Source organism: Toxotes jaculatrix, chromosome 15 (genome assembly GCF_017976425.1).
Source record: "Toxotes jaculatrix isolate fToxJac2 chromosome 15, fToxJac2.pri, whole genome shotgun sequence".
NCBI lineage: Eukaryota > Metazoa > Chordata > Actinopteri > Toxotidae > Toxotes > Toxotes jaculatrix.
In genome coordinates this window covers 10553172-10567355 of record NC_054408.1, presented here as the reverse complement: position 1 = coordinate 10567355, position 14184 = coordinate 10553172, and the positions used below count along the sequence as shown (strand labels likewise).

Sequence of the window (14184 nt, the reverse complement as noted above, 5' to 3'; positions counted from 1 at the left end):
TTTTTAAATAATAGTAAATTTGTAAAATATCGTATAGGGAAATGTTAAAGCACAACACAATCTGAAAAGAAGGTTAATAAAGTAGGCTGCTTGAAAAGGACATAGATATAGTCATGTGGCAGGAAGTACACAAGGGAAGTTCCCCATTAAACAACCACAGATTTTAAGAAATGGATGTCTAAAAAAAACACAAAGACAAAATCTTTAGATTTTTGTGCTGTATAGAGCATATGTAATGTTATTCAGTGATGTGTGGGATCTAGAGAGGATCGACCAAGGAGGATGATTCAAAAGAAATCAACCCTAACCTTTGTGGCAATGCATCACTGAGATAAACCAAACTGAGAAGTAGAGAAGCAACAGTCGCCTCCTCTAATACAGGAAGACAGCAATGCACCTCCAGCAAAGCAACTGGCCAGCAAAAGAGTTTCTGTAAGTCACTGTAACGTCCCTGGCCAGGCAAGTACATTAATAAATAATGGTGGACTACAGATCAACCCTCTTGAGAGGTCTGGTGCTTCCCCATCAGGCCACCCTCACAGCATGGCACAACTGTGTCCAATGCTCCATTATTAATGAGAGGAGAACGGGTGTCCAGCTGAGGCCAAAACCTGTGTATAGTCCATCACACTTGTCATGGTGAGGAGTCAGTGTGATCTTGTGCACGGCCTGAATCCCCCAAGGTCTGCCACTCTGGTTACACTGTGCTCAACTCCACTTAGCAGCAGCCTGTCACTGTGTAATCGGCAGGCAGCAGATGTTCCAGGAGGAGCACCTGGACTTATGTCTTCTGAGTGTGAATTACAGGAGGTTTCTGTTGGGTCACGAACAGGGCAGAGCCATAAAATTACAACTATAAGGACAAAAATGAAAGTTGAAATATCAGAGTAAAGGCTTCTTTAAGACATTTAATGTGGAAAATATAAAAAATATCCAAAAATTACCCTATGTAAAGCTCGTGTCTCTGTCCTTAGCTGCCATGTGGCACCTGACTTCATACAAGTAGTGTGCGCAAATTCAATTTGTCTTTGTAATTTGCTTGATCCTCTGTCTGCTCTAGAGACATGAGTATGATGCATATTCCAGTCAGAATTGCACACACCCCATCAAAAAAATTTCTCAAGGTCACATAAGTTCTTGCAAGGGGAAGTCACAGCTCTCTCTCTGCACCACTGCAATCTTCCTTGTATAATATATGACTGATCAGGTTTAGGGTTTTCAGAATAATTGCACTGCGATGCAGAGGAAATGTCTTACTTAGGAGAAGCTTTGATGCCAGATTTTTGTTTCACTGACTAGTTAAGCATATTTAGAAGAAAGTGCAAAAATGACTGTTGCACACAGTCTTATTGAATTAGCCTGTTATACAGACTTTATGCACATTTAGACTGCACTGCTGAAATATATTTAAACACATTACCTGAAATAGTGTGTATCACAATATCTTTGATGAGCAGTGGCCCGTTTTTTACAGCAGTCAGTACTCTCTGCAGTGCATTCGTTGCTCATGCCATCTCCCACTCAGGGCAGGATGTGGTTGTGTATGCACATCACTTTCAAAATAACTCTTCAACAGTCTTGTCTCTCCTTTTATAGTAAAAGTCTTGCTCATGGGTCATGGTGAGAGACTCTGAGTGGATGACTGTGTGTGCCCACATAAAGGCATCTGATTTTCTCAAAAAGTAACAAAAAGGCATTTTGCAGGGCAGTTAAACTAGTGCTTGTTATGCCCAGTATCAGCTGTATTAACAAATTTGATTGATTTATGTCTGAAAACTTGGAGTTAAGTAAAGTGAGAGAAGGGTGCTTTTCCAGGAAGTGGGGAAACATATATCCTGAAGGTTAGCAATGTCCAAACAAAGTGCTGTGCTACGTTGCAGCCTTGTTTTGTGGCTGGTTTAAAAACATAAGGAAACAAAGACACAGACAAAGGTGGTACATGAAAACAGCCAGATGTGACTTACATAAGTGTGAATCTAGCATATGCACTAAAATGGTCAAACCCCATACTGTTTAGACGTCCATGTTAATAGCTACAGGAAACAGCAAAGTAAACCTCTCGCCAATCGGTAGCCGTCCTTTTTTCTAATGTGCCTCAAACTCTCATTCAGGATATGATGCAGCTTTCGTCAGTCAATGAAAAATATATGCAGACACAAAGGGACCTCTGGTGACAGAAACATGACAAAGCACTCAATGAATCACCACTGCTAGTAAAATTCCACTCACATACATCTGAGATCTCTGCTCAGATCTAGGCACAGCACATTTAACCACAAATCATGTTAAACCAGACCTACAGAAAGAAAAAAAAAATCAATGAAGTGAGACACACAGTCAATAAGGAGTGAAGATGAAACTAACTAAATTACAAGCTGGTAATTATAGGATGATACACAGCCTATGGTTGATTGCAAAATCTATTGCAACACATGGCCTTTTGTCTACTCCTTAGCTCTTTATTATAGACAAATGCTGAACTATGTCTCCCCCTCCTGGAAGAAGGAACAACTAAAAGTGAATCTCAACAAAGCAGATACTTTTATTAATAAAATTTATACAACACAAATACTAAGTAATAAGTATACACATGCACTGTTAGAAAGAAACTATTTGTAAATATCATAAAAAATCCAGCAAAATTTGTCAGGCCTTTGTAAAAATCTCAGTAATATAAACATACTATATCACCAACAGCAGAGTGCTTTATAATGACCATAAATTAAGCAATCTCGTATTTCTCACTCATGCAAAAATATATTCACATACACTATTTCAGCGTAGGATATTTTTAAACTGAATACTAGCTAACCGAGGCCCACCAGCCACTGTGTTGCACAGAAATCCTGTTTTATTATGTTATATATAAGTTTTAGTTGTGGTCTAAATGCCATGGCGTTCTTCTGGACAGACGAGGGTGCTGTTGTTGTGACAATAACGGCTTCATCGGGTTCACCTGACACCTACCCAAGGACAGAACCCACACACACAGTTCACAGAGTAGCACCAAGGAGACAGCTCGACTGTACAGTATGCATGACTCGCATGCTTGAGATGTCATATGTCATATGACTCCATATGATCATATAGATCATATAGAGTCAAGTTGCAGGAAGGACCCCCAAGACAAGCAAAAGGAGTAAACTAAAAGTCTTTTGATAAACCAAAAATCATCCACATGGGAGAAAAATACACAGGAACAAAACAAAACAAAAATACAAAAGTTCCTACTTGAAAACAGGAAACCAAGGTAAGTCCATGAGGTGGGGAAAAATGCAAGGCACAGGTATGGGAACAAACACAGGGAAGACAGACTCTGACAGACGAAATGACAAGAACAGGGAAACGACGAGACTTAAATACGCAAGGCAATGGGCAACAGGTGAAACCAATTAGGGCAGACAATCACACATGGAGGGAAACAAGACAAAAACAGGAAGTAGAACAAGACAAGATACACAAGGGCCATGATTTAAAAATAAAACAGGAACTATGAACAAAACTTAACAAATTAAACAAGAGTCCAAGAATCCACAAAAGGGTTCAAAACAAAACGAGGGCTCAGAAAACAGCCCCCACAGGGGCTAGTCATGACAGTCATTTTCATGGAAGACATTTTGACATGTGATTGTAGGTCAAGCACTGCTATACCTGAACTTCAGGGAAACTGATTTGGTGTCAGAATACCAAATACCAAATATATGCTATGCATACAGTAACTGCAGTCTAACTCAAACAACTAGGTGGTCTGCATGGCTAAACTATAAAGGTAAGCTTTAATGAACTAAGGATTTCCTCCTGCATTAGCATTTAGGATTTTATACATGTGGATCCTGCAATATGAGTTCAGGTTCATCTTAATCATTGTTGTGTATCCCCTACTTTGTTAAAGAGTGTTTGTGGGCTCACAGACATGTCCATGTTACACTAATTTGTTCTGGAGGATCACAGGAGCAGAGCCACACCAAACTCAAATATGTATAATTGTTGCAATAAATGGGTTCAACAATGGGAGCGTCCAGACCGACTTTGTTTTGACCTCTCGCTATATAAACAAAATGAGATATAACTAGCATTTAACAGGCTGAAACGTTTCTGCTTCCTGACATGAGCATTGAATGTCTGGCAAAATAATCACAGACTTATATTGCTGACCTAAACTACAGTGTTTAACAGCAGACTTCCTTCTCATCTGAAAGCTATTTTCACTGTAGTTTTAAAATCATCATGTTAACTCTCCTTTGGTGGTGTGGCACTGGATAGACATTTAAAATGTAAATGAAACAGATTTTAAACTCAGTGCATAAATAACCTTTGTCAACCAACAAAACGTGGAAAAAATATTCCAACAACAAATGTAAACTGAAGCCTGAAGCTCCCACAGAAAACATCACCTGTCCATTTCCGACGGTACAGGGGAACAGAACCAGATGTTGGAGCTGACTTTGAAAGTGGGAAAACTCATTAAACATTTTTACGGCTGAACTTGGAATTAGCATGTGTGAGAGCGCAAATCTTTATGTGCTACCTGTGAGCAAGACATCAAAGAGCACTGCAGCTGCTAATGACAGGTCTATGCATGTCTGAGTTCCACAATTAGCTGATCCAGCTAATTATCCAAAAAATTTACAGCATGGGCAGACTGTTGAACAACAAATGCATGTAAAACTTGTGTTATTTCAGAAAATAAATAAAATAAAATCAATAGGTTACCCTGCATTTGACATGTTAACAGCAGTATGATTTTTTTTTCCCATGGTGATCCACAGGAAGAGTTTCATGTGGTCCTGTCTAGGGTTTCAGTGAGGAGAGGAGCACCCCTAAACATAATCCCCACCCCCCTTACAAACACACTCCTACCTCCAAAAGTCCCAACCGATCCCTCACAGTTCAGTGTCATTTCAGAGTGTCAACCCACCTCTGGAATTTCAGAGAGGAAGAAGAAGCAGCAAATTATGGGACACAGAGTGTAGCTGCTGTATTGAAGAGAGTGATTTTTTTTCCCTGGAAGAGACTTTGACTTTGTGCTCTGGAAATACATGAAACCCAGCGTGCCTTGTGTAAAGGCTCAACTGAGACCTGTTCCTGTCTAAGCATTTTAATGAGCGTAAGCCCCCGGGAGGAATAGTCGGAACTCACAGCAACCAAAGTCAGCCCCGTGGGAAACAAAGCACTCCGGCTGTTCACGGTCACAGACATGCAGCCATTCACCTTGCTCGGTACTCTTTTTCTCCTGATCTACATCTCCACTGGTAGTGCAGAAGCCCATAGGTAAGTCAATGAAGTAGAACCACAGAGCGTTTGATGTTTCACGGTGTGTTTCTACCCTTAGACCTGCAGCAGGTGTAAACTTTACTTGGAGATTTGCTCAGTTAAGGTTCAAAAAGATGTTCCCAATAATGTCACACACATTTCTATGTACTGTAAAGTTACTACCACATTGCAGTGAGTCTGGAATGCACTGATACCAATGACAAACTAAAAATGTTAACGATGGTATTGGCTAATGTGCAATTTGACCGACTTCCTGTGACCAAAAAAGGGAATTACTACCACTTTAACTGCTAGTTCCTCCACATGGTATTATTTTAAGTGGAGCTTAATGAATAACATGAACACCCCTATTTTGCACTGAATTATGTGCTTTAAATCTTTACAGAGAAAACTGTTGTTTTGATGGTATGTGCACACTGCTGCCGCTGCCAACAGAGGACTATGGCAGCTATGACAGTCTGTCAGCTAAATGTGGCACAGCAACTGTTAATAACTGAAGAGCACCTGTCACACTTAGGAGTCCCTCTCCTGTGAGCTATTCTGGTTGATTTCTATCAAGTCTCAGATTCCTCCAGTCCTGCTGGAGCCAAGGCTTCTTTTAGGATGCTGCCCCTGTGACACCTAAACATCTGGGATACTACAGCTCGGCACTGAGCTTAAAAGAAGAGATAATGATTCTGAAAACTGTAAAGTTAGATTTGAGTGTGTGATTCTGGCCTTGTTTACTAAGTAAACAGCAAAAGGCACATTAACATCTTAATCCATTTGATGGTTCAAAAATACACACATGCAATGTAATCTCTATATACTATAGGTTATTTTGAGTGCAATGCTGACTCGCTGAGCACAAGTGAGAACAACTTAACAGCAGATTGTTATCTGATTCCAGTAACAAGAGTCAGATGAAGATCAAGGTAAACAGAGGAAACTGAGTTGTGCATTAGGTATCAATGTGCAACGGAGGAAGTGTCTGATTAGTGTGTTTTTCTCCATCTGTAGCCTACATCCTGTCAGCTGGCTGTGTCCCCACAGGGAGCCCTACTTTTATAAGGGAGCCTGTGAGGGGACATTTTATTTAGGTTGTTTATTTTCTCACACCACTACCACTGGGACCATTAATTGGAAATAGATGCCCAAAAGACGGCATCTGGGAACATGAGAGCGTAATGAGACTGTGGATGTGTACACTTAAATAAACATGAATGTGTAATAACCTAAACTTGTCCTCAGTGTTTCATTGTCATTATTGAGCTAAGGTTTTTGCCTAAAGGCCAGATTTGCTATTTAATGTTCCATGCATCACCAGGTTGGGCTATAAATACTGCTAAGACTGAAATTACAGATCTTACCTTCCACACCTCTCTTCTTTTACAAAGGCACTACCGACAAGTCCTTACTGGAAACCAACCAGGTGTGTGTCGCTATGGCAGGAGACTGGAGTGTTGCTATGGCTGGAAGAAAAACAGTAAAGGACAGTGTGAAGGTAAGGACAGACTGATTCAAAGAGTGGTTTATAAACAGTGAGCAACAGTGTTGATTCAAAAGCATTATTCTGTTCAAAACAACCAGTAATTTAACATTCAACACACAACACAATGCTTTTTAAATTAGCAAAATAGAAGAATCTAAATTTACTGCTACAACACACAGTGTCCTAATAACTGGTATTCTTTTCATGAGACGTATTTTCCAAACCCAGAAAATGTGGTGGAAATAACCATGTAGATTGAAAAACCTTTCCTGCACAATAGAATGTGTGGTTTGACTGCAACCCATCATTCTCAAACCACTGACTTCTGATGGTATTTTCTTCATGTTAAATGTTTTACCAGCTCAATGTGACCACGACTGCAAGCATGGAGAGTGTGTTGGCCCAAACAAATGCAAGTGTTTCCCAGGATACACAGGAAAGACGTGTAATCAAGGTGAGTATTTGGGGTCAGTGAAGAGGGTCTGGAAAACATGGGTCAAACTGGGTACAGGATAATCTAATTTCCAGCCGATAATTTGATTTACTTGCTACTCTAAAAAAATGAAATGACTCTTATTTCTAGATTTGAATGAGTGTGGCTTGAAACCTCGCCCCTGTGAGCATCGCTGCATGAACACTCATGGCAGTTATAAGTGCTACTGTCTCAATGGATACACCTTAATGCCTGATGGATCTTGTGCCAGTGAGTCCCATCTTGCTTTTATCCATACATATCTTGAGCAAAAACATAGAGAATAACATCGTTGCCTAGTTTGCAGATTTGTAAATGTGTGTTTATTTATTTTGTGTAGATTCCAGGACATGCTCTCTTGCTCACTGTCAGTATGGTTGTGAGGAAGTTCAGGGGGAGATTCGCTGCCTCTGCCCATCTGCAGGGCTGCAACTGGGGCAAGATGAGAGGACTTGTGTAGGTGAGCAACCACAACTCACAGTGTCTTTTGGTCATATGATGTCACGCAAGAAAAACCTATGTCAAATATAATACAAAATTAGAAATAGGCCTCAGCAAGATGTAAGGAAAAATCTGCCCTAAACTAAATAAGGTATACTGTACAAAGTAAAGAGGGAATGACTTTGGCTTGGATTAGGAATTTTTTGCACAGTGGAAAAATTCTGAGGAGATTCTATTGTGTGGTTTTTGCATGCTTGGCTTTTAAATCAGATGGATGCAATTAAGTTATATTTCTTCCCACAAAACTGTTTGAGTTGTGATAGAGTCAGTCTGACATACTGATCACACAGGGGAAGTACAAAAATAGTTTTAGGGCATTAAATTTCATGATTACTTCAAATCCAACACACTCAATACTAGACATACAGCAAAAATACACTTTTACTCTGAAAATGTACCAAAAAGTATATTTTTTTCCAAATGTATTGTACCATAACAGACAAATAATAGGCCCTCATGAAACAGATGCAAATCTACTCCATCAAACATGAAAGAATAAATTTGTACTATCTATAATCTATTTCAAAACCAAGTTTGAAACTGAGCTAAATGTTGAGTAGTAATCTTTCAGTTTGAACCAGATGTGATAGACCCCTGACTGGCTGCAGGCCAGCAGCTTTGAGTTGCTGACTATAAACAGAAACAAGTGAAACCATGCATACCTGTAATTAGATAAAAGTACAATAACATAATAATATGACTGAATGAAAAGGCAAAGGTAAATTTATTTACTGAATTACTGCCTCTACAGTATTATGCTGACCACCACGACTATCGGGCACTGTATCACGTTCAAAACTAATGGTACACATTTCCTCCTGTGTTACATTTAAGCTGAACTGCATCCACAGCAATATCAATAGCTCAGTTACTGCACTAAGTGGAAACACTGCTTCCAGCCTGCCTAGGCTCCACATCAAACAAAACAGCGGTGCTGGCTAGTAGGAAGCCAGTAAGGGATCATGTTCATGATGCACACATTACACCAGGATAGTGAAGCTCCCTGCTGGAAGATGAAAAGGAGCAGCTGATGACTACACGTGAACTAAAGGAAGCACACGGTCAGCAGAAAGTGTCAAGTATTTGCAGCAGTGGGAATAAGCCATTACAAAAGACATTAGAAATTTCCATAAAGTAAAAACAGGGGACTGATTTTCTGAATATTGCTTGATGTGACATACTTTTAGGTAGGTGATAAATATAGAATCACTGGCCTTTCAATTTATCTAATTTTGTTTCCCTACAGATATTGATGAATGTGTTACTGGGAAGAACCTCTGCCCATACAACAGACAATGTGTGAACACCTTTGGCAGCTACTTCTGCAAGTGCCAGGATGGCTATGACCTGAAATATGTTGACGGAAAATATGACTGTGTAGGTAAGGTATACAGATTTATTAAGGGCAAATATTTGTGATCCGTTCTGCTCATAAAGGTACAAATAGGCTTCTTCCAATTCCAGACCTTGATGAGTGTGCAGCCGGCACCCACAAGTGCAGCCACCATGCTGTCTGTCTGAACACTCAAGGATCCTACAAGTGCAGGTGCAAGCCTGGCTTCAGAGGCAATGGCTTTGAATGCTCTGGTGAGATCCGAGATCTGTTTCACAGAATCACAAATTAATTAATTTTAGGAGTATCTTTGAATATGTACTAAAACTTTTCAAATGAAGTCATTCACAATAGATGACAAAAGCCTTTCCCAGATGAAAGCTGTCAGTCAGATAGGTCAGGAGGGAGAGATTTTAAAGCCACATATTTCATATGGACTTTTTAAACATTAGCAAACAGAAGTTCTGCCAAGGGTAGTTTCCTGCTTTCAGACTCCACTCCTCTTTACAGATGTTAGGAAAGGAGAGCCACAGATTGAAAACACACCTGTGTAAATATGAACATTGTATGGTAGCCAACCATCTGAAGAAGAAGAAAGGGAAGGACAGGTTGTGTTGTACTCTTTGGACAAGGTCCAGACAATAACAGGTGAAGCCTCTTGTAGCCAAATCGGATAAAAAGTATAGGCCAGGGGTTTCAGTGTAAATGAAGATGCCTTTATTTTTTGTAGTCAAGCCGTTTTATCAGAGGTCGTGGGATGGAGACAAAGGCAGTGCAGATGATTTCCTCAATGGTGAGACTGTGTGGAATCCGACACTCTGCTTCCGCTGTTCACTCCCTGCCCTCCAACCCCATTCATCCCCTCCTCTTGCCTACTTTTAAGAACACCTCCCTTGACTCTCCCCTCTTGCTCATGGCCGGAAATGTTGTATGTCCACAGCACACATAGCTTGACATGAGACCTGGATTCCTCAGCATGAGCCTTAATATGCAGAACTTAGGTGATAAAATGCTTGTGTATTTAAGTTTAAGTTATGTGCAATGAATGCCACTGTCATGCTTCATCTGCATGGAGTAGGATATTCCTATCTGTTGTTTTAGCATGTTCACTGGTTATAGTACTGCTGCAGTATTTCATCCATAAACTGGTAAGTAACTGCAAAGTGATTAACAAGAACTACAGCTGCAAAATACATGACAACAAATGCACCTAAATCCTGGTAAAAAAAAAATAAAAATACTGCCTTTCCAGCTTGTGATTGCAGTTCCATATGTTTAATCAGATTCCTCTTCCTGCCTGCAGCCATCCCAGACTCCCAAGTGAGACCTGGGATTCTGGGAGGAAAGCTGGACAAAGCGGACATCAAAAACATCATCCCTGAACCAGTTGTAACACCACCTCCTAAGATCCACCACCAGCCTTTTGATTATGATGGAGATGTCTACATTGGCACCCAGACAGAGGGGGGACCAGAGGATGAATTTCCTGAGGAAGAGGAGGAGGAGGAGGAGGAGGAGGAAGAGGAAGACAACCAGCTCAGTCCAAGAGGAGACGTTTTCAGTAAGTCTGGCTGCCTTGAAATAATTCTGTGTCTAGTTTTTTGGGTGGTCAGCGATGCATCAATCATACACCTACTAAATACACTCAGTATGTTTCCACAGAGATTTTTCTCTGGTGTCCACATAGCATCTGAACACAATTATCGATTTTCCATTAGGCAGCTGAAATAAGTATAAAATGGTAGGTCAGGGCTAAGCCCTTGCTTCATGTCTGCTGCCAACCTCAGGCTCCTCCAAGACCCGTATGACTCTTCCTGGAAAGTTTGATGTTACCAACAATGAAGAATCACATATTTCCAATATTAATGGCACTTAGATACATGACTCTTTTTAATGAACGTCATGCTAGGACACACTGAATCTGATTAGTCAGAAACATCCCAGTCATGCTGATTATTTCCACAAAGCAAACCCAGCATTGTTGCTGTCATGCTGTCAAGTCCTTTAGCAAAAAAACAAAACAAAACAAAACATAGTCACTAATCTTTCAGTATGGTCAACTTTCAGTACGGAGAACTAAGGGATTCCAGCACATCACTCACACCTGAGCAGTGCATATACACATTCTGGTAACAGCTTCAGAGACTTTGATCAGAAAAAAAGGACAGTGGGCAGTGTGACCGTGCCGTGGTATGCATCCCACTGAAACACTCCATAAATGTGGTTACCTTTCACCACTAATCTTGATCTTTATGGAAACACAGAGTCTGTGTAAGAACTCAGATAGCAAGAGGAGACAGGCCCCAAGACATCCATCACGTCCAGGGAGGAATGTTACTCCGTCGGCATGTGAGAGCCCTGGGATACAAGCCATCCTGGGCCTGCTTCCCACCTCCTGGGTGGAGGGTGAGGAAGGGAGGGAGGTTACGAAGCCCCCAAGCCTTTTATTATGTTTTCCCCAAAACAGCTGTTGTGCAAACAGACTTGACTCCTAGTTGGAAAGTCTGTCATCAGCACTCTAGACCTCTCTAACACTAGCCCACTCTGGGTGAGGAGGTTAAATAACCCCAGCTGTCACTAGTCTGACTAAGGCGGCTTGCCATGGGGGTGGTTTGCCGCAAGAGCTTTAAAATGCTTGGGGGGCTGAATCCTAAAGTTGTAGTTCCATCTCAAGACATGAGTGACAGCAGGGCAGGTCTACACCTGTTGGTTAAAAGCCCCTTTCTGGCTTTTGTTTCACTGGGGAAAATCTCTTTGCTACATAATTTTGGAAATTTTTTTAAGATCACATATTTTCTAAGGAATTCATAAACAAAAAATGTTTGTGTCACATTTTTATAAGAGTCTTATTCTGTTACAGTTGCATAACTTAATTCATTTAAGGATTAACATATTTGCTTTCTAGGATTGAGCTGGAGATGGATCTACTCATTCTGATTTTTCTTTCCTTTAATTTCTAAATACAGTATCAGAGGACTTCGAATCAGTATTTGGCCCAACCACAGAAGTCAAAGAAATCCAAATAGCACCAGTTCAGGAAGGTAATCAAATATCTGTTTATGAGCCATTGTTTTATAATGACTGTTCACATGACTAATCGGCTAATGCGCCCCTGTCCTTTTACCTTGTAGAGTTTATCATGGATTGCAACTTTGACCAGGGAGCATGTGAGTGGGTCCAAGACAAGGCTGATGACATGGACTGGAGTGTAGCCCACCATGATAATGGTAACAAAATAATGAATATGCAGGAAGATACATTTTTTTCACATATTAGTTAAGATGAACTAAGTTTCGTGCATTCAGATGCAGGTACTTAAGCCACAAACTCTCTCAGGTGCTGAGTACTACATGGCCATGAGTGGGCTCCTAGGGGAGAAGGAGGATGTGGCCAAGCTCAAGTTGCTTCTCAGTGACCGGGCCCAGCAGGGCAGCTTCTGCCTCACCTTCGATTACCGTGTGGTCGGACATGATGTGGGTGTCCTCAGGGTGCTGCTGGATAACAATGCATATCCAGTGTGGGAGCAGAGCCAAAGCAGAGACCAGGCATGGCAGACAGAGCTCCTCACTGTGGCCTGGAAAGAAGAAGCCCCAGAATCTGTGAGTCATTTACTCAATTCATAAGACATGGCAGACATACAGACAAAGACACACCATTGTCAAAGCACTACTAATAACAACAATACCTGTAATAAAAACTATCATCCAAAAAACACAAATGTTATCTATGTCTATGCAGTACTCATGTGACTTCTGTGACTAGCTATTATGGATTTTTCTCTAAAACCTTAAATCCATGTGGTTCACAGTATATTGGAAAGATAAACACGATGTTGTTAAATTTTTGCTGGAATCTACAACCTAAAAATGCAATGCCACCAATGAATGTCTTTCAGATTATCTTTGAAGCTCAGCGTGGGACAGGTGTTGGAGGAGAGATAGGGCTGGACAATGTTGTGCTGACCTCAGGGCCCTGTCAAGAGGATGTCAGTCCAGTCTTTTAGGAATCTCCACCTTGGATCAACAATTTGACATGTGTCAAAGATCCCTGTTTCCTGTCCGTATCATGTTCTCCTAATTGTGGAGTTTCTCAGTGTTCTTTCATGGCATAGCCTCAGGACATCCATATAAAGATACAGACACATAGTCTCAAGGGGAGATGATGTGCAATCAGTGCATGCATGTTTACTTTATCACCATGCTGCTACATCAATACATCCTGCTATCATCTCAATCGTGATTTTCAAAATAGTCTCTGGCAATGCAGATAACTCAGATCTCAGGAATAGGTGGAAATGCTAACTTGCTATGAAATGCTATGTGGTAGTGCATTGCTGAAGTTAACTGAAAATAATCTATGACATGTAATGTGAATTCTTAGCTGAATTATTGCTGAAATTCAACCTTAGATGAATAACCTTTTTGAAGGCTGGTTAGTTTAAATAATAAAAAATATCAGTGCATAACTGCTGTAAATTTTGCTTTCATATTATACTGTACTATTACATTAAAACTGTTTTTTCTAACTCTGTCTGCCATTCCTTTTTTCCTTCACATATTGTATGACTGTGTACCTGGGTGGCAAATTGTGATCATATTACTTCATTTATGGATGTCTGGGTATTTTATTATAGAAACTTTGCATGTCGTTTTACACCCTCCTTCAATGAGAACAGCATGCTTTCATGATAATACAGCTATCCATATCAAAGAGGAGAAAATAAGACTAGTTTAACTGACAACAGAGATGGAATAATGGTGCAGGCTCAGCGGGTGCCACCACACGGTCTGTGTGGGGGTGCAAAGTAACTGTACTTCGGTATAATTCCTTACTTATTTCCATCCTCATACAGACTCTTAACTACATTTCAGAGGGATATACTCTGTACTTTTCACTCCACTACATTTAATAGAAATCTTAACGTTAACGTTTTGAGGCATCCAACAGGGCCATTTTACATAGAGCACATTTAATGTTCCATAATTAAGTACATTTTGTTGCTAATATTGTTTTTATAAAACTTAAAGTACCTGAATTTGGACAGATTTATGCATCAGAACCCCCATTAATCACAACCTCTCATATTTATCTGGTGACCCTTTGGAGGAGACTGACCCTTAGGTTGGGAACACC

At 40.5% G+C, this 14184-nt stretch overlaps 1 protein-coding gene and 1 long non-coding RNA gene across 4 annotated transcripts in view; one reads left to right on the top strand and one right to left on the bottom strand.

The window, feature by feature from the left end:
- Positions 1-14184, bottom strand: part of LOC121194518 — a 54375-nt gene that overhangs the window by 39322 nt on the left and 869 nt on the right. For both annotated transcript variants that reach the window (XR_005895389.1, XR_005895388.1), the window contains exons 3-4: positions 12497-12625; positions 6624-6725 (exon numbers count right to left, since the gene is read on the bottom strand). This is a non-coding gene — a long non-coding RNA (uncharacterized LOC121194518). The remainder of the gene's footprint in view (positions 1-6623; positions 6726-12496; positions 12626-14184) is intronic.
- Positions 4870-13558, top strand: egfl6 (EGF-like-domain, multiple 6). Of its 2 annotated transcripts, XM_041057435.1 has the most exons (13): positions 4870-5271; positions 6651-6757; positions 7107-7199; positions 7329-7448; positions 7558-7677; positions 8965-9099; positions 9183-9305; positions 9782-9844; positions 10355-10612; positions 12018-12092; positions 12183-12278; positions 12388-12650; positions 12947-13558. In XM_041057435.1, the coding sequence occupies exons 1-13, from the start codon at positions 5198-5200 to the stop codon at positions 13052-13054; spliced, it is 1635 nt and encodes a 544-aa protein (XP_040913369.1). In that variant the 5' UTR covers positions 4870-5197; the 3' UTR covers positions 13055-13558. The 2 variants fall into 2 exon arrangements, with proteins under 2 accessions (XP_040913369.1, XP_040913370.1); XM_041057436.1 differs by lacking the exon at positions 9782-9844.

Bases quoted from the DNA above. Each gene is read 5' to 3' on its own strand.
- egfl6 (XM_041057435.1), top strand. From the start codon at position 5,198: ATGCAGCCATTCACCTTGCTCGGTACTCTTTTTCTCCTGATCTACATC. The intron at 9,845-10,354 runs GTGAGACTGTGT...TCCTGCCTGCAG, and splicing joins TGCAGATGATTTCCTCAATG to CCATCCCAGACTCCCAAGTG. The intron at 12,093-12,182 runs GTAATCAAATAT...TTTACCTTGTAG, and splicing joins AATAGCACCAGTTCAGGAAG to AGTTTATCATGGATTGCAAC.